Source organism: Podarcis bocagei (assembly GCF_964188305.1).
Source record: "Podarcis bocagei genome assembly, chromosome: 3".
In the NCBI taxonomy this organism is placed as follows: domain Eukaryota; kingdom Metazoa; phylum Chordata; class Lepidosauria; order Squamata; family Lacertidae; genus Podarcis; species Podarcis bocagei.
In genome coordinates, this window is record NC_138127.1 from 50,271,976 (window position 1) to 50,291,808 (window position 19,833).

Sequence of the window (19,833 nt, forward strand, 5' to 3'; positions counted from 1 at the left end):
TTTCATCATCATCCATACAAAAAGAGTGCTTTGCAGTGAAAGCAGCAAATGCATTTGCAGCGTGGCATCTGGTGTAGACTAATCAGGTGGTGAGAAATCAAGAGCGGAGGTGGGTTTGACAGTGAAGACAGCCTTCCCCAACCTGGTGCCTTCCAGATGTTTTGGACACTGCTGGCCAGGCCTGATGGGAATTGTAGTCCGGGCACCAGGTTGAGAAAGCATGCTTTAAACTGTACTTCCACATCTGGCCAAAAAAACATTCAGTGTATCCAATTACTCTATTGATGTGTTTCCAATGTGCCATGTCTAAGCATATGTTACAGTCTATTGTAACTTGGCAGCTGCTACATAAGTTCCATAACTGTGGAATAATGATGGCAGACATGTTTTTTTAAGGGAAGATGTTTCCAGTTCATTTGTTCTGTGTCTAGGCTGTCATGAAATCTGCTGGTTATTATTCTTTTAAAACTGGGTTTAGGATGCTGCAAATCGAATATGAGCAACTAAAGGAACAGCATCTTCGGAGAGGAATTAGTGCACCTAGCTCACCGCCAGACTCGGCTGTTTCACCACAGCACACATCTGAAGACGCTGAGCTCATTGCAGAGGCCAAACTTTTAAGGCAACACAAAGGCCGACTGGAGGCCAGAATGCAGATTTTGGAAGATCACAACAAGCAGCTGGAATCTCAACTTCACCGACTACGGCAGTTGCTTGAGCAGGTACAGTAGTCAGATTTGCTTTGCCTTGGCAACAAAGGTTATTTAGGGACACTGTGTCCTTCCAAACTAGATTCCTTCTGAATTCAATTCATTCCATTACACTTTCATGTAAATTTCAGGCATGCTGTGTCATACAAGGCTAGGTGTCTGACTACAGCTTCAAAATGCCCCTCTTTTCAAGTTTTTATAAGATGTATGCTGAAATTAAAGCCATGTTGTTCACAAATGCCTAGCTACAAATGTTTCCAAATGCTATTCCCATAGCCACAGCCAGGAAAATGGAAGGACACATTTGGAGGGAATATTTTAAGGTTTTTAATGCTGAAATGACTGCACTTAAAAGCCAGTGTTGCATAGTTATAGAGACGCCTGCAAATTACAAGCCTTCTAAAATCATTCTTAAAAATAGTGCCACTTGTTTTGATGGTTTTCACAACAGATTATTCAAATTAGTTAGCTTATAAACTCAACCAAGCTTTCATTCCACTTTTCCTTAGCTTGTTTGAGAAGTTCTGGAAATTTTCAGTGTTTGTGTGTGTGTGTGTAGAGAGAGATAGAGAATGAATTTAAAATCTAGCTCAATTATATTTCTCTTAATTCGACAGCTTCAGAGATTTCTTCTTACAAGACAGAAATATGATTATGTAATGTTATTAGTTTGAAAATGGGCTATGCGTTGACAGCTAGTTTGTTACCTTGTGGCTTGAGCTGTTGTTTGTTTGTTCTTCCGATATATCATTTGCCCACCACTCTTCTTTAAAGTCGGCTTTATTATAGTGATATGTTGACTGAATCGTGTTGATTAGAGTAATAACCTGTCAAGGTGGATGCATTATCTCAAAGCTTGTGGGAAGGAAAACTTATTGAGCCCAGTGAATACAGTGTAGGAGCGTGTCGTTAGGAAGAAAATGTTGCACGTCTTTACACTGGAACTTGCAGGTTGCCATTGGGAGGTGTGCTGGCTATTTTTATTTTAGTAAGCCCAAAGGATTGGTGCTCCTTGTGAAATGCTGTCATTTTTGTCCGAAAGATTGATTACAATGTCACACTCGGAGGTGAAGCAGAGCTGGCATGTGGCACCTTGACAAAAGACATGTTAATTAAAAAGAAGAGGAAATAATGAAATAATTCAGCCCATTTATTCAGGCTTCTTTAGTTTCTTCCAGATACACGAAAGACTTAAGTAATCTGTGTGGTGATTCTAAAGCAAATCAACGCAATACTTTAGTTACACAGATTCCTTACCAAACTCCGTAACCCATGCTTTTATTCATTTAATCTTATTAAATTTGTATCAGCATCATCTCCAACCTGGATATCAAAACCTTACCAATAGATTATATCATATGATATAAAGTATGCTTTGCTATTCTGAAGTGGACTTCTGGACTCAAATTATTTTAAAATCTAATTTAGCCTGAAACAGATTCCAGGGTTAATGGAGGCTCTTCCTGCACTTCACCTCAGCATTCAGGCCTCAGCTATTCACCTGATGAGGAGGCCACTTCACAGTTTAATCAGACAGGTAAGTCGCCTGGTCACTGCAGTGGCAGAGATCTATTTGTCATGATTTGGTTTCCAGATACTTTATAGTACTAAATCAAAGAGCTGACGCCTTGCAAATGCATGACGTGAGGGTTGAAGTGTGTGTGTTTTTCTAGCTTTTTGCTTATACGATTTCAACTCTGTCCACTATAATAGTTTTAAGTACATATTTATCCAGAACTAAAGCATTAACAGAGAGAGCATGCACACAGACTTCCTTAGCTGCCTTGACTACTTCCTTCTAGAATTGGAAAATTGGAATATAAATTCCCTATTAATAAATATTAAAAAACTGCTTATTATGGAAATTTGGCACTTCTCTAGAGCAGGTATTGGATTTGTTCTGAAAGACGTAATTAATATATGTAGTCTTTCATCATCTTTCCTGCCTGTATCGAGGCAGCAGAACTTTTAGCTGAAAGATTCATAACACTTTAAATGAACCAGTGTATGGAAATTTAATTATTCATTTATCAGTGTTAGCCTGCCACATGGCTGCATAGAGCCCCTCAGGACAGCTTAAAACAGTTTAATACAAAACAATAAAATGCACCTCATAAAACAAGTAGGTGAAATGATCTAAAACCAGCAATAAAGTGGCCACATTTGTATGTAACAATAAGCCAAGAACCTTGGCTTAATAAACCGTACTGTGCACATACTGGTACAAGGGGCCTGATCACGCCTCCCTCTGTACTAGTAGGCCTTCAACCAAAGTTTGTTGTTATTTAGGAATCCTGGCTTGTTGGGAGGAACAAAGCACAAAGCTTGTCCCCTTTCTGATGTTGTTTAATCACTTACGCAGAAAGAGAATGAAAGGAGTGATCAGGCTGCATGCACCAGCACACAACTGTTAACAGCTTATTACATGCAAACACGGCCAATACATTGTTGCTCAATTTTCAGCAACTGCTAAATTGCTTAATAATAAAACTCAGCCCAGATGCTTGTGAAAGTAAAACAATCTTGTACATTATTACTGAAAAAGTTTGGTTCTGTTGTAGTGGGAACCACTACAAAATATTTAGGTCTTTCTTTCTTTTTTTGATCTATTCTATACACAATATTGGTATTCGAAAAGTCTCTGTTACCTTTGAGGTGATATAGTTTAATTCTGGTTCCTCTCTTCACAGTGGCGGAGCTTCATGCTCTGGCACTGGGGGTGGACAGCAGGCAGGGGCATGGCTGGTGCGTGTCCCGGGGGCTGGGTGCGCTGCCCAAAGGGGCGGGGCACGCGTTCGGGGGGCAGCCGCGATGGAACCCCACCGGGATCGCGCTGCCTGGAGTGGTGTGCTCCCCTTCTTCCTCCACCAGTGCCTCTCCATCCTGGTTTTGGGATCAAGGGAAATTAACTTGAAACTCTGAGCCACTGAAGAGGCCAAATTGAGGGAGAGAATGTGCTCCTTCTCTTCAGCCCAGAAGCCATTATGGGGACTTAGAAGAATAAGGTGCAGACACCATTCCCTTCACAAAGGCAGGTTCCTAGGCCCAGTTATCTGTAGCATTCTACCAAAACTTTCACCTGTTGTTTTTTCCCTGGCCATTCTCCATCAATTAATGGGAACAATAAAATTTGAAAATTATCAAGATGAAAGGAAATGTTGTTGAAATTCTCATAAATTGTGTGCAGGGTTTTTGATGCAGTTTCCTTGTTTCTGAGGCAGCTAAGGGGTGGTTATGAGTGTCCTTTCTTCTCATTCTACAAATCGCCTGCAACCTCCCTAGCTTCCCATGTTTCACTTAAAGCACAAGTGAAGACAACATGAGGTAATTTCCCATGGGGCTTTTTCAGAACAAGAAGTGTTTGCTGCCAGGGAAATGATCCAGAGTGCTGGATAAATGCTTACTTGAAAGAAAAACCCCCACCACCCTTAGCCACCCACCTTGCAAAATAAGGCTGGTTCAAAATCCACAAAAATTCCCAAGAAATTCTCAAGACCCTTGAAGAGGGGGGCAGAAAAATGGAAACCTCTTTGGCAGGGGAAGCAAACATTAGATAAAAAGGAGAACAGGGTTTGGATCAATATTAATGAACTAGATCCTAGCACTCTGCTGGCAGCAGTATTCCTTATTGGCATGAGAAAAATACATATCCTCAGATATTTGTCCACACCAGTTTGGGAAGAGGCATTAGTGTGCAAGAGGAGCTCATCCTGACCTCTACTCCTCTCCCCCAACCATGGAAAGGCTGCACTGGGAGTGTGTCACGGGCAGTGTTACAGGCAGCCAGAGCCCCGGCTTGGTATGTTGGGACCAGGGTAGAGGTTGGGAAGCAGGAATCAGCAGTCCAGGGGTCAGGAAGCCAAAGCACAGCTAGGTGGGTAGCGTATTGCTGTGGCAAAGAGCCAGAGGGAAATGCTGGTCTTATATACCCCTCCAGGCCCTTGCCACCAGGTGCTGCGAGTCTTCTGTCAAGCCTCATCTGTGCAGCCGTGCCTTGCCCTTCCAGGCCAAACTCAGGAAGGCCCCAGTCCTGTGAGGCCCTACCAGTCACAGGGCCTGGCACTCCTGACAGACAGGCCCTCTCCTACCTTCCACACAGCAATACTTAGTGACCTTTTGGGCACTGAGGCTGACTAAATGACTTTGGAATATACTGGCATCGAGCACCCTTTTAGTGCTTAATAATATAAACCTTAATAGCAATTTTTTACATCTAGTTGCTTCTGCGCAATTCAACCTGGTTTATCTCAAGCACAGTGGCTAAGCTTTATAATGCAGAAATGAGTTCAGCTATAAATGTATAATTTGGTATCTATGCCTCTCTTGCCTGGCCATTATCAATGAGCAATTCTTGCATATCAAATGAGAGAGATTTCAAACAGGGGATTTCTTCTTCTTTCTCTAAATACATTAAGGTGGGAAGGATGGGTGGAAATGGCTTTCGGGCTCTTAAATGCTGCTTCTCTATTACGAAACTGATTGCACCTTTTGTTTTCATTAGGTGTAGATGACTTGTTAGTCCCACCTCATGACACTAGCACAGACCTAACAGAAGTCATGGAACAAATCAACAGCACATTTCCAGCTTGCCGCAGTAAGTGTTAAGTATATTGAGCCAAGGAAAGGAAGGTTGAAGCTCAGCAATGATGCAGTCACTTACGGAGATTCAAAGCCTTTGTAACACTCTATAGAGCTGCTCAGCAAATGGATTGAACAGGATCTAAAGTGAGCATAGACTTGAACAGTTAGCAGTATGCTTCAGAAATAATTACATGGTGACCCGTTTCGCTGTTTAAACTTCAAACCCTATTGCTTCCAAAAGAATCCTTATTTTCATTACCTTTCCAGCAAAGTAGCTGTTTGAACAGCCAATAAGAAGTGATAAAATGGGGTGACACAATGCAACAGGCAGCACTGCAATATCCTTCTGCTGACAAAAACCAGATGTAAACAAGTCAGAACAGAGCCAGTAGTGGTTAGAGTGTCAGACTACGACCTGGGAGACCACAGTTCAAATCTCCATGAAGCTTGCTGAGTGACTCTGAGCCAGTCACTATCTGTCAGTCTGACCTACTTCACAGGGTTGTTGTGAGGATGAAATGAGGAGGCAAAGAACCACACAACACCACCTTGAAGGGTGATATATAAATGTAATAATAAATGAAAATAAATTAAAAGTAGTAATTGACAATAAAAAACCTTGTCAAAAACTATGAGCCCATGATGAGGGGAATACTGACCTAGGAGACGAGTGTCCAAGGCATCTGGGAGATTATGAACTGGGCCAGGACTGTCCTCTGGTACAAAGTTTGTCCATAGCAAGATGCTGTAAGAAAACAAGGTGTCTTGATAAATATGCAGTATCCACTTGGATCAGTCATTGCTGCCTGTGTAGCTAAGTGCATTCAGAATAATCCATTGCCCTGATTCATACATTATGTCGAGCCCTCGTGTGGTGGAGGAATGGCACGCTTCTCCCTCCATTGCAGAAATGACATAAATTATTATGCCAGTTTCCACAATTTCTTTCCAACAGAAGAGGAGGCAGATATCCTTGCCATGCTGCTGCAGCCATGCAGAGCTTTAATTAACATATGAACCCAAAGCTGGGGAGTGACTCTAATTTGGACTATATTTCTGATGGGTGACAGTGGTGCTATGCCTGACTCTTAGCACCACACACACTTAACCACATGGACAAGTAGCAATGGAGTAGTTCCATCATGCACATGGGACAATATAAGCTGTGAGACCATGGGGCTATATACCAGTCCCAGACTTCATAGAAATGGAAGCATAGAAATATCTTATTAGGAATGAGAGATTACATTTCCTATTAATTTTTCATTCTCTCTCTACAAAGACAGATAATAATGCTCTTTATTTATAGGCCTCCTTTCACTGGAAAATCATAGATAATACCCATGCAGTTTTGCTTGGTCCTTCACAGAGTATTGTGGCTAACTTTTGTTATGATCATTTTCAATCTTGATTGCCTGTTAGGACTGGAAGCTAAATTCAGCTCTGTAGTTTAGTAACGACTTTGTATTGCTTCCTTTGAAATGACCATAAAAGTAAACACAGTGGAGTTCTATGAAAACTAAGGCTTATATGGTGCATAATCCCATGCAAAATACTCAGATAAAATCAAATTATATTGTGTTGTCCAGACACCACTGAACTCTATTAAATATTCCCTTTATCTCTCATGCACAGTTTCCTCCTTTTTGAAAAACTATGTCTGGGAAGATACACTTCACACATAAATAGAAAGCAAATTAAAATCCAGCTAGTTTGAACTGATCTCTAGAGTCTGGGGTTAGTTCAAGATAATTGCCCAGACCTCTAAGCTTAATTCAGAACTTGAGAATCTATTTCTAAACAAGCACAGCCATTTGACGTCATTAGGCGGATGTGCTGATTGTGAACAATTAAACAACTCTTTTATCCACTGTGGTAAGGGTCAAATTCATGCAATGTTATTGTGCTTTCTTTGTGATGGTCTTTAGAGCAAACTAGTTAGGAAAGGCTCACATGCTTGCCCTTTATCCAGATTCTCAAGAGATGTTCCCAAGATAGATAGATTGAAAACAAAAGTGTGTTTTGATACAGACAACAAGGAACACCCGGACACAGATAGCAGAGAATTTGGACTTTGTAGTCTCAGAATTTGTGTGTGAGAACAGACCATATATGTCTTCATAAAGTTGTAGAGTTGGAAAGGACCATAAATGTCATCTGGTACAATCCCCTGAAATGCAGGAATCTTTTACCCAATGTGGGGCTCAAACCCATGATCCTGAGAGTCTTATGCTCTACTGACTGAGCTATCTGACATCTGCACCCATACCAACTATTTCCCCACAGATGATGCCTTAGCCTCCCTCTGCATGGGTTTCTGTCCCTCATTTAGGGCACTGGGAAGGTAAGAATGAGAGGTGGTGTTGGCAGCTATTTCTGTCTCATATTACAGACATGTCACCACCAGCCCTTGAGGCAATTTCCAAAAATGTCCAGTTGCCCAATGCATCTGTCTTTCCCCAGCCTAGATTGACTCTAGATAGGGTGGGCAGAAGCAGTTCCTAATAAGAGACGTATTGGATGCTTAGAGGAACCCCATAGTTTGCAGAAGTACAGCAAAAACCCTAAAGGGGCACCCCATCCCTGACACACACAACCCAAAAAATCAAGACTATGCATGCTCAGTAGTTGCAGACAACACTTGCTGGTTTCTTATTGTTTGCTACTCTCTTTTTCAAAATTAAACAAATAACCTAGGGTTGTAAATAGTCATAAATACATATAGATGTTATCCAACAGCAAAGTAAAAATATATAGCTAGGCTGGTCTAAAACGGTTAAAGAGTTCTTCTTGCTACAGGGGGACTCTGGGAACTGGTTCTCTAGGGCTCAGAATCTCTATTTCTAAGTACCCTAATCAAACCAGGATTCTTGTGGGAACCATGTACTGTGTAAATGTTTGTAATGTACATATCCCCACAGTCTACTGGGTCAGGCACAAAAGTGCGAGCCCATTAGGACATCGGTCTGTGGATTACTCAAGCAAGGGGTAACTGTTTGAATGAGGATAGGCAGGGAATATTGACAGAGGCTCCACTGAGCAGCTACACGGGCAGCTGGTGGAGAGAGGTTGTTAAACCCCCTGCACTGTAATTCCGTTCTGAAATACTGCCGAAAAAGAAAAACCTTGATTGTATTGCTAATTGGCTTAACAGCATACTGTTTCTCCTACTGCAGCATGTGTGCCACGTGCCATGAGAAACTCTTGCAGGGTGACTTAAGGACAGATCCTCCCTTCTGATAAGCATTAGAGTTAACAACAGACAGCTATTTTTAATATATAATTTCTGTTTCTCAAATTAATGACTTGCAGTTCCTTGGAGAAAGCTTGTGATAACTGTGGCTTCCAAAAAAACACGCCAAAAAAATCTTAATGGAAGCAGAGTCCCTCAGGGAAGACCTTATGTAGTTGAATCTTACAATCAAAAATATAATGGGCTGGAAATGTGTTGTGCTGTATGATGTTAACTTGTCCATAGCACTGAGGCAAAGGCCCATTATGTTCAGCAGATGGTATGCATTTGACTATTTTCTCTTGTATGAATTATAAAGTGTAAAAAACCTTCAAAAACTAATAATTTTTTCCAGGGCCTGCTCAAGATATTTTGTTATCCTGGGCAAATTCAAACTTTCCACTCATACCCCTCACATGACTAATATCTGTGTATTACTTCTTTGCATGCTGTTAGGTCCCCCTAGATCACAGCACAATCCACCCTAACTGTGCCACAACGAGAAGGCAGAAAATAAACCACACACAGGTCAAATAATTCAAGCAAGTCACATTCCCAAACAGATTATTGCCCAGAAAGCTGGTATACAAAAATGAGCTGTCCATTTTGCAGACGGGGAACATAAAGGCAGAGTTTTTCTCTTCTGTAAAATGGATAACTTTCTACATACAGAATAAGCATAAACACACCTTCCTGAACTGCAAATCTCTTTTTTACAATGGACCACCCACACCCACACACCACACCCCTTACTCACAGTATGTATGTATAGTATCATACAACAGGACACAAAACACCATTCATACATATAGCACTTCCCCATCTTTTTTCACAGAGGCTACACGCATGACACCCTGAAAAGAAAAACCACTCTGTATATGCAGCATCTCCCTCTATCACAACCCCAAACAAAGAAAGGGGAGCAAATGGTGTGGCTGAACTGCCTAAGAAACCGGAGGCTCCTTTTTGGTGCCAGGTATGCTAGGGCTAGGCTGTTCTTAGCAGAAGTGGCTGGACTGCACAACTCAGAATAGTGCTAATACTGGAGATCACCCATAATTTAAAACAGTTTGAATTTAAATTAACAAGACTATGCAAAACCAGAAACGTATGTGCCAGCAGATTTAATAGAAACAAGTTATGATAAAATAGTAGTTATGTTCAGAATCAAAGGGGTGGGGAGATTATATATTTCTATTTAGCTGGCTATTTTTTGTGAAAGTTTCATCTTAATCCTTGACTTTTCATTTATTGCAGCTAATCGTTTTGTTTTCTTATTTACAGCAAATCTTGCCGGCAGACCACAGGTATGATGTATTTCAGTACTTTTAAAGTTGTGTGTCCACAACTGAAGTATAAACTTACATGCGACTTTGTAATTAACTCTGCATTTTTCAGCAGTTTTTGTTTCACTGTTTAGATAAGTAAACTCGCACATTTACAATTCATTCCTCACTATGAACACAGTTTAAAACAAATGTGCACATCTACTTGTTTGCAAAATTCAGTCTGGTGATTGATGGCAATATGCTTCTAACTGTTACAACCACGCCAGGACTTGCTTACTGCAGGAAGTTGTAGTTTTTTGTTGGGATCCCATGGCAAGTGTGCCATAATTCGCTGCACAATCTTGGTTTGTGCCTGTGTGTGTTTTTAGTTTAAACAAGAGAGAGAAACAATATTTTGTTTGAACCCTTTCACTTTGTTTTGCAATATGAGGAGCTCACAGGACCCTCTAGGGTTGATCACCATTGTCCACTGCAGGCATTACTGATACCTATGGTTTGTTAAATCTGGAAAAGGCCACAAACATACAGTGAAACTGGTTTAACTTGCCAAGCTAAGTCTTGTCTGTGGGAGGCATGATATATTTGTGAAGCCTAGAAGCTGGAGGTTGTAAATCCACCCTTTTAGATACTGCTAAAGAGGACTGCATATAGAGGTAAGAAAAACAAACCATGGTTAGGTGTTGTTTCCATTGGGCCCATCAAGTTCTGCAAGCTGTGCATCAGCACCTTCTGCTGTTGCAGAAATGGCCATTCTTTCAGAACTTGATTCAAAATATTTATGTTGAATGATGTTGCTACCTAAGAACAGTATGTAAGATAATAATTTCTTCTTACTCTTTTCCCCCTTTGACTTCAGGCAATGTGAAGTTTTCTGTTTTGAAGACTGCCCACTCTTCCTGACATTAAATGCAACTCCTTTTCTACAGACGCCAATAATCATACGGCTGCATGGGACCTTGTAACATACTGTTAGCTCTGTGTGTTCTTACTTCAAATAGGAAAACACTTGAACTACCCAAAGATGAGGATGTTGTGGTTTTATATAATATTGTGTGTGTTTTCCCCTCCTCTTTCCCTCTCTATGCAACTGTAAATTAACAAACCGCGGAGTATTTCAAAATGGTTACACAAATGTCACTGATTTATATAATATGCAGCATCAGGAAAAGGGGCGGGGGTTTATATCCATTCTCTTTTGATATTGCTGACGTGAACTGCATACTGAGTTTGGAGCAAAGAGTTACATTTTTACATTCCTTTTGGCTTGTTGCATTTACTGTTTCAAGTAACTTCTCTTCCAACACATACCATTCTGCACAGGTTATTTATACTTAGCCTAATAGTTTCAAAACATGGACAAAATATCAGCTTCTATAACCCTCACAGCCCCTAGTATTTGACAAATAGCGTTTCTGGCTGTGTATGAGCACATGAGACTCTATTTTGCCCCAGCTAACCTCATTCAACTGCAGTAGCTGTTGGCACTAGAATGGCATTTTAATGGATTCTTACTCCCAACTGAATGCAGACTGATCTTTTCCATCCAGGCTTTGTTTTTACTTTAAAATGTGAGCTAAGCTGAATTTTGACTTAATAAAATCATTCTGAATATACATTGTTTCTATTATGGGCGGGGGGGCATTATGGTCTAAATGTGCCAAATTTTGTGAACTCCTATTGTGTAAATCACCCAGTGCAATGGCTCAGATCGACTTGAAATTATTTTATTCTCCTTTTTGGTAGTGTTAATAAATGAAGGAGCTCTGACTAGTTTAATGGTAAAGTGTTCTGCCTTTATATCAGAAAGGTTGTCTGCCCTGGATAACTTCAATCAGTATCAACTTGTACACATTTTAAATGGCTCCCTTAACATCATGTTAAAGGCAGAGAAAACTCTGGGGAAGTTCAGCCATACTTCAAGTAAGTAGCTGGGCATTTTCCTTCACTAGTACATTTTCGGATTTGCATGGGTATCTGCTTTCATTACCAAAAATAAAAATCATTTGCTCAGTGAGATGTGCAATGAACATCTCTGGAGCATCCAAATAGCGCTGGAGAAATTCAACTCTGATTTTTTGGGATGGAGAAAAGCAGGGAAGAACTTAGCATTGCGTAAAAGTGACCATTCAGTGAGGGCAAGTGTTTTGGTTTGCCAGATGGAACGATCCCCACAACTCCTACCCCCATGCACTGTTCTGGCGGTTCTGCTGATCCCGCCGCAAGCCAATTTCCTGAGAGGAGCAGAAGGCCTTGCACAGGGCGACTTTCACTGATGGGACTCAGTTGAATCCTGCCTCAAATGTTTGCTTGCCTTCTGCAAGGGGACGCATAACAGAATAATGACTCCATAATGATCCCATAGCAGGAGCAGTAATACTCCTGGCATGGTGTTTACTTCTCCTAATAAAACATCACTGTAACCACTCACTTCTCCCATCTCTTAAGCGGTGCTGTTAATACTAACAGCTATGCCCAGAGGTATTATGAGGCTCAAATTAGGTAATATATGTTACATACTCATGACTCAAAGTGCTATCTAAATGAAAAGTATTATTTTTTTTTTAGCGTGGGGGGGGGGGGAGTGTTGCCAAAAGCAAGATACAGAAAAGCAGGTTAATATGTGGATTTTTCATCTAGAAAGAAATATATTTTGGTATAGATATTTTGAGAAGGAAAAATGTTTTGCAGAAAAGGAAAGCCATGACCACCTTTCTACCTCAAATCCATTTTTTAAAAAGTATTTACTTTTGGAAACCACTCGATGTTCTGATTTTTGCAAGGTATTTTATTTTACCAGGTCACATCAAAGCAAAAGCAGCAACAAAAAAGTTAGCCCCCTTTTAAAACATTTTAGCTGAAAAAAATCCCAGTAATGGATATGATGGGCTTTTTGGTATGACTGAAAGGTTATGTATGAATTGTTTTTCTGCCTGTGTTTGTATGTAAATTCTGTCCTCTGCTGTCAAGTAAAAGCTACTTAAAACCTTACATTGTAATATTCTTCCTCCGACACTGATAAATAAAAGGAATACATTGCAGTAACATCTCAAAACAAAGTATGTAGTTCTTTTGAATTTTGTGGTATTAAACTATCACACTTCCCTTTTCTAATCTGGTTACATGGTATGACTTTCACTCTGAATAAAATTAATTTTTAAGTGAAGGCTGTTTGATATTCTTCATCTTAGAAGTAAACAACATTTAGAAGCTTGTTCCCTGTATGAGAACATTTCAGACTTCAAGGTGCCTTTATGAAAATAAACTATGTAGCTGAAAAATATAGCTCAGTAAATCAGTGGATATATTTCTGCCATTTTCCATCTTCAGCAATGCATATTTGCCAGCAATCACTCTTTGCTGGTGACAGATTTTAAATTCTAACCACCAATCAGTGAACTTGGTTTGAAGTATACTATTAATATTGAAAATATCAATATGTGTTGCCCTGTTCAATGGCAGAACGATTTTTAAATTCCACTGACTTGTGCTCAGCAGGTCTTTCATGTCTAATATAACGTTCTGTATTCTGGCAGGAAACGTAATTTATAACCAGTGGGATTTTATAACGATGTTAAACATACTAGACATTAAGCTTAATCAGTTTTTAGAGGCTGTGGCACTGATTTAAATTTGTTCCTTCTATGGAGGAAGCATGCATCTGGTGCCAGAGACCACAAGGCTGGAGCACAGTGTCGTCACCAAGAGGATGCTGCCCAGCATGATCACAACTGGAAAAACTGGATCCCCCACATGAAAAATGAAGCAATGCAGAGTGATAGTACAGAGCCCACACCATGCTATAGATAGCAACAGACCCTATAATTTAGAGGAGATCCACCATGGGCAGATTCACTTCAGAATTGCCAGGGCTTCACTTCATATCTGAGGCAGAGTCGTCCTGCAGTCTTCTGAAGTTTAGGGTGTCTCCACATTGATTATAATGAAAAAATTAACTACAGATTATGTTTGCAGGCCTACTAGGCACTTCTGGGGGGCAGATGAAGCCTTCCAAATTTACAAAGATAAGGGGTGTGCGATAGGTAGCTTTACAGCAGATTGGGTTGGAATGGATCCTGTTGCCTCTGTTTCCCCTCCCAGAAACAGCCTTGGGGGCACCATGACCTTTGCCACCCTCCTGCTTCATCTTTTATGGAGGGAATGACATTTTATAGAAATCTGTAAGAGTACACCATTGCAGTGGATTGTGCTTACTATAATATTTCCTGGATGTGTATGCAAGGGGTGTGTGTGAATGTGCATAACATAGGCACCTGCAATACACACAACGAAGAACACGGACACAGCAAGGTAGATACTATACTATACTATACTATACTATACTATACTATACTATACTATACTATACTATACACAACCTACAAATACTGTACTGGACACAAGTTAAATCAGGACCAGACTATGTGTGGTGGTGGTGGGGGAAGTAACATACAAATAACTATCAAACACTCAACACAGAAACAAACCAACAACAGCTAGAGAAGAATTATGGTGCAAGAGATGGGATTATGCAAAAGCAAAACACATCTACCAACAATTCCATTGTTCTTAGGAAAGGCAGGATGTAAAAAGAATAACGTCCGATATTCTCTGTAAATCTCAAAAGTACTGCTAGATCAAGTTAAAATAAGAAGGTAAGAAAATTCCAGAGGCCCACCTAATCCCATCTCACCCTATATGCTGTGATCCTCTGGATCAGTGCTGGAGCTCAGGGTTTCTGTCTGTTCCCCATGGTCTCCTGACTGGGGTAGTCTGCATCTTTGCTGGAGAATGAGCTATTTGGAATCTGACTGGGACCTGGTATGACATCAATCTTCCAACATTCAACATCACTTGGTGACCCTGGGGTTCTTGTATTAGAATAAAAACCTCTCCCCACTTCTGCATGCCATGTTTCCCTTTCATCTCCTTTTTTTTCTAAACCGACAAGCCCCAAACTTAACCTTCATACTGGAGTGAAACGTACGTGTCCTACTAGCTATGGTAAGAAAAGCACTTCCAAGACCATCAAAATCTAAAATGGGAGGAAAGGGAACAAAAAAAATCTACCAAATCACGGCTGTGTAGTAGGAAGAGCAGCTGCATTCTTACTGAGAAAAAGACAGAAACAAGTCACACACCACAAGCCTAGTTTTTAAAGGCCTGGATCATTTTCTGTAAAATACCACGAAGAAAGTACCAGTTGAACTCCAGTAATGCTCTCTGCCTAGCAGCCATCTGCCTCACTTCACTGGGAGTTGGTGGCACTTGGAGGAGGGCCTCTGAAGAGGATTGTAAGGTTCAGGAAGATACATATGGGAGAAAGTGATATTTCGGGTGACCAGCTCTTGAACTGGGCAGAGGTGCACAGAGAGCCATTGCAGCTGACAAACCACTGGCATAATGTGATTGAAATGTCCTGCGCCACTTAATAAAAATGCACTCCTATTTTGGACCAGCTACAGTTTCCAGATCATTTTCAAAGACAGCCTCATGTGCAATAAACTGCAATATGGCTGGGTAACTTGTGGCCATTCTATGTCCTTCCAGGTATGGCTGCTACTAACAAATCAGCTAAAGAACACCTCAACCCACATAGGCCACCTGAGACTCTAGTGAAGATGCTGGATACAGCAAGCTTGTCCAGACTGAATACTCAATGCTTTAAGAGGACTGCATTCCTTTCAGAACAGGTTTATAGCACTTGCCCGTAGTACCTCCATTTCATCTTGCTTGAGCCTTGATTTTTTAAACCCTCATCTTGGTCCATTACTGCATCCAGGACAGGAGTTTCAGCCATACCAGCTGGAAAATCCCCAAGAGCTCTTAGGAATCCATCAAAATCCATTAGCCTCCAGGGATGGGCCATTCTAATAGGTTCCCCAACCCTGTAAATGTAAAGCCACTGAAAGACTAAACCTCAGTAGGAAATGACTCCTCCACTTTCAGATCACCATTCTCCTGGATAGCTGAGAAAACCAAATCCAAGTGTGCCCTGATATATGTTTGGGGCCATGGTATGTTGGGAGAGCACCATGAATTTCTCAGTCTCCCCAGACAAGGCAGGAGCAAACTTCCGGAGAGTTGAAGGGGGGGGGCAGTATACCAACTGAATTGCTGATCTGTCATGAGAGCCCAGCATAAGCACTTCAGATTGTTACCAATCAGCACAAGAGGCCAGGTAAGTAAATCTGAGTAAGAAGCCAATGTCTTTGAAGCACTTGCAGCCTAAATGTTGACCATAGAGGAGACGAGGGAGAAGCCAGGATAACAAGGGACAGGTGTGCGCTTGATGGTTTTATCCAATCTTAGACACACATTAGAATGTTGAAAGGTCTGAAATGTTCCCAGGCTTTGAAAGATTGCAGAACAAATATCTGTCGGGATAACAGATGCATTTGCAATGGGTCCTGGCAGCTTAACAACATTTCTGATTTTGGAAAGAGTATTTAGCCATGCTTCTTTAAAGCTTCAGCATGCCATGGAAAGCTTTAAATTTCAAAACTTCAGAATCCAAGCCTTTTTTTAAAAAAAGAAGAAATATGTCATACATATTTTGCCCTTTTGCTGCACTTAGAATGGCTGCTTGGCATCATATTGATGTGTGGCATTGCATATAGGACTAGCACTCCAGTGTAAAAGATTTGAGCTGATTTGTCTGTCCTTGCAGAGCTGTCAAGAGTGACAGATTTTGGAATGTTTTGTAATATTGTGCTGCTGTCACAGCTGTGCCTTACTTGCAGGTACGATAAGTCTTGGAGCTGAGCTGTTCCGAGATTTATATAATGAACACACTCTTTAGCACTCCATTCTTGTGGAATCCTAGTATTACCAAAGAATAGGATTCTCTCCCCCCCCCCTTTTTATATATTAAAAAATCACATTGCTGTCTTCTCAGCAATATATAGTAAGATTTTCAATACCTAGTGCATCATAAACTTGTTCCTCCTTAGTTCTTAAGAATTTGTTCATTAGACAGATGCCTAGCTAGAATATTGTGCATGGGGAGATTAAAACCATGTGAATTACTATACACAAATAATGCAATAAAGTTCAATTTCAAAAATGGCTTTGCTGCCCTCCTATCATATTCCAACACAGAGCTTTCCAAACTTTTCATGTTGGTGACACACTTTTTAGACATGCTTTTAGCGATACAGTAATTCAATTACACTAGCAGGTTAAACTAACCCTTTTCCAGCATGGGAAACATTCACAGACACACCTACACACTGCAGCTGATACACTAAGATGTTGTGACACACAGTTTGGAAAGCTCTGTTCTAACATGTTAATTTCCTCTTTTTTCTGGACAATTCATCTGAAGTTATTTGGTTATACTAACAACCAATTTGTCTTCTGAGGTTTTAAACATATTACTTTTCCCCAAATGAAGTGTTTCACTTGAATGAAAAAGGTCATGAAAAACATTAGCTGTATTTCTGCACTAGAAAATTCTCCACTGCACCCACCAGGTCTCAGAGAATTAGTTCATGTGGCCTAGATTCTGACTGGCGCTGATGAACTTGCTTCCTGCTACAATATGATGATGTTTTACATAAAGAAGGTAATCTTAAAACAGATGTAATCTTGTTTAAGCAGAGTGGATAGTGCTGGATGGTTTCTTTTTCTTTTGCCAAACTATCATTGTTTATCTCAACTACTTTTTTCCAAACTTCCGGTAGTTGGAATGACCTAACCTCTTGGGTAGGGGACGTGGGTGGTGCTGTGGGTTAAACCACAGAGCCTAGGACTTGCCGATCAGAAGGTCGGTGGTTTGAATCCCCGTGACGGGGTGAGCTCCCGTTGCTCGGTCCTTGCTCCTGCCAACCTAGCAGTTCGAAAGCACGTCAAAGTGCAAGTAGATAAATAGGTACCGCTCAAGCAGGAAGGTAAATGGTGTTTCCGTGCGCTGCTCTGGTTCACCGGAAGCGGCTTAGTCATGCTGGCCACATGACCTGGAAGCTGTACACCGGCTCCCTCGGCTAATAAGGCGAGATGTGAGCCGCAACCCCAGAGTCGGCCACAACTGGACCTAATGGTCAGGGGTCCCTTTACCTTTACCTTTAACCTCTTGGGTAAGCTTACACAGTATACTTAACAGACATGTTCTGATTATAACTGCACACAGGTGCACAGCACAGAAAGGACATGTGGAACCGGCCGACCTGATTCCAGTACAGCACAAGGAGTCATGGATGGGTTGATGGGGAGAAGAAAGGAGATTTATAGAATCCAAGCGGCTTGGAAAGAGAAATGGGAGTGGTTATTTTTCTGCCTGTCCTAAAAATTTTACACTGGTGTTCTGATTGTGCCTCAGCAGTTTACTTCCTTTCAAGCTGCTCCTCTTCTTGTTTTTACAGGTAAGCTTCCTTCCTTGTTTCTGCCCCTCTGAAACTGCATCTCAGGATTTAATCATGCTCCTCTGGGATTAATTATACTGGGCAGGTTATGGAAGGCACAGCAGAGACTGGCATGTAGTCCTTTCAGGGAACGATTCAAAAGACACGGCCTAAAGTTGCAGTTTCACACCCCTGCTCTTTGGTAGTGAATGCTGTTAAGAATGATTAGTATAGTGATTGCCCTCACATGGGTGCACACTTTTTCATCAAAGGGAGACTGTCACACTTCCTATGATAACTTTTATGGTTCATTAGCTATTAGCCCAGCAAGTCTGAACCAGAGAAATGCAAAATTTTCAGCACTATCCATGTGTGGGGAAACTACAGGGATAGCTGTGAGCCAGCCATTCCCCTCCTGAGCTGAAGGCCATACAATTGGGCAGGGCCTGTTGGCAGCAGCCCCAAGAAGCCTATGGGAGGCTGGCAAACCACCCACTGACTTGTCTGAAACAGCACATGTTGCGGGGGGGGGGGGAGAGAGCAGACGCTGATTGGCCTGGGGTGATCCAGGAAGATCTATAGAGGAGGGACAAAAGTGAAAGAGAACCTCACCCAAATGCATGGTTAGCTAGGTTGATCATGTGAAAAGAAGGGAAGATGACACCTAGGAAGGGTGCTCAACTTCTCCAGATTCATAGTGTTGTCTGAGTCACAGAGTACCAGCGACCCACTTCTACACTCAAATGAAGTGCCTTTGCTCCTGAAACAGACATGAAGGAATGGTGCTGTTACTGCTAGGGGAGTCTAATGTATCCGGACTAGCCCTTATCAACAAAAAACACAAAGTGGAAAACCCTGCAAGGATCAGGTACTGAAGCTGGATGGGATCCCTGGAAGGAATGCTAGAGAGTTCGTCAACACTGCTTCCCATAAGAGGATAATGACAAGTTTCCATCTGCACTTTAAGAAGCTGGGACTGTGGACTTGAAGGGAGCCACAAAACCTAAGGTGAAGAATAACTGCTTCTGCTCCACCGGGCTTCAGTAATAGCCCTGTTCACTGAACCAACCAGAGAGTATGGATTCTTTGGAAATAAGGGGTTGAGTGGGAGGCTTGCCTCTGACAGGATCACACAGTGTTAGATGTTTCTAGCGCACGCAGCAGTGGTTCAACCAGGCCCAATAACAGGATGCCGCTCTGAACTGGAATATCTTTCTAGCTGTTCTTTCTAGGCAGTAATAACAATACAAGCCAGAGATTCAGGCAACAGGGAAGACAAAGCACCTGCTCTGCCTGCAGCCCTAACTCTCTTTGACAAATTTCACTAGGCCGCTGTGTCTCCTACAGTACCGAGAGGTGATCAATCACCCTTCCAGAGTGTTCTCAATAATGCAACAAGATGGGATGCCATTTCTTGCACATTTTTTCTGTTTTACTAAAGAAGCACATACAACAGCAGTTAAACATTGCTCTGGGAAATATAGAGTGTAATTATTTGTCATACATCAAACAAACAAACAAACAAGATAATCCAGTCTGCTTAAAAATGTACCCCCAAGCTACTATGTGCTTGTATAAAATTCTATCAAGTTCTGAAAATTCATCATCTGTTAAGAAATTATTGAAAGTAATCATTGTCCACTATAAAAGTGGAATAAATCAAAACAGCACAATGTTTAATA

At 41.3% G+C, this 19,833-nt stretch overlaps 1 protein-coding gene and 1 long non-coding RNA gene across 3 annotated transcripts in view; one reads left to right on the plus strand and one right to left on the minus strand.

Annotated features, from left to right (window-relative positions):
* LOC308582807 (utrophin-like) overlaps positions 1 to 12,975 on the plus strand; it is a gene marked incomplete at its 3' end in the record, with an annotated part of 196,543 nt that extends 183,568 nt beyond the window's left edge. For both annotated transcript variants that reach the window (XM_081186281.1, XM_081186283.1), the window contains 5 exons: positions 479 to 722; positions 2,139 to 2,247; positions 5,212 to 5,304; positions 9,808 to 9,830; positions 10,669 to 12,975. In XM_081186281.1, the coding sequence (XP_081042407.1) occupies positions 479 to 722; positions 2,139 to 2,247; positions 5,212 to 5,304; positions 9,808 to 9,830; positions 10,669 to 10,677 (478 nt within the window). The remainder of the gene's footprint in view (positions 1 to 478; positions 723 to 2,138; positions 2,248 to 5,211; positions 5,305 to 9,807; positions 9,831 to 10,668) is intronic.
* LOC308582837 overlaps positions 1 to 19,833 on the minus strand; it is an 83,616-nt gene that overhangs the window by 21,870 nt on the left and 41,913 nt on the right. The window contains exon 2 of the long non-coding RNA XR_014005907.1: positions 5,951 to 6,036. This is a non-coding gene — a long non-coding RNA (uncharacterized lncRNA). The remainder of the gene's footprint in view (positions 1 to 5,950; positions 6,037 to 19,833) is intronic.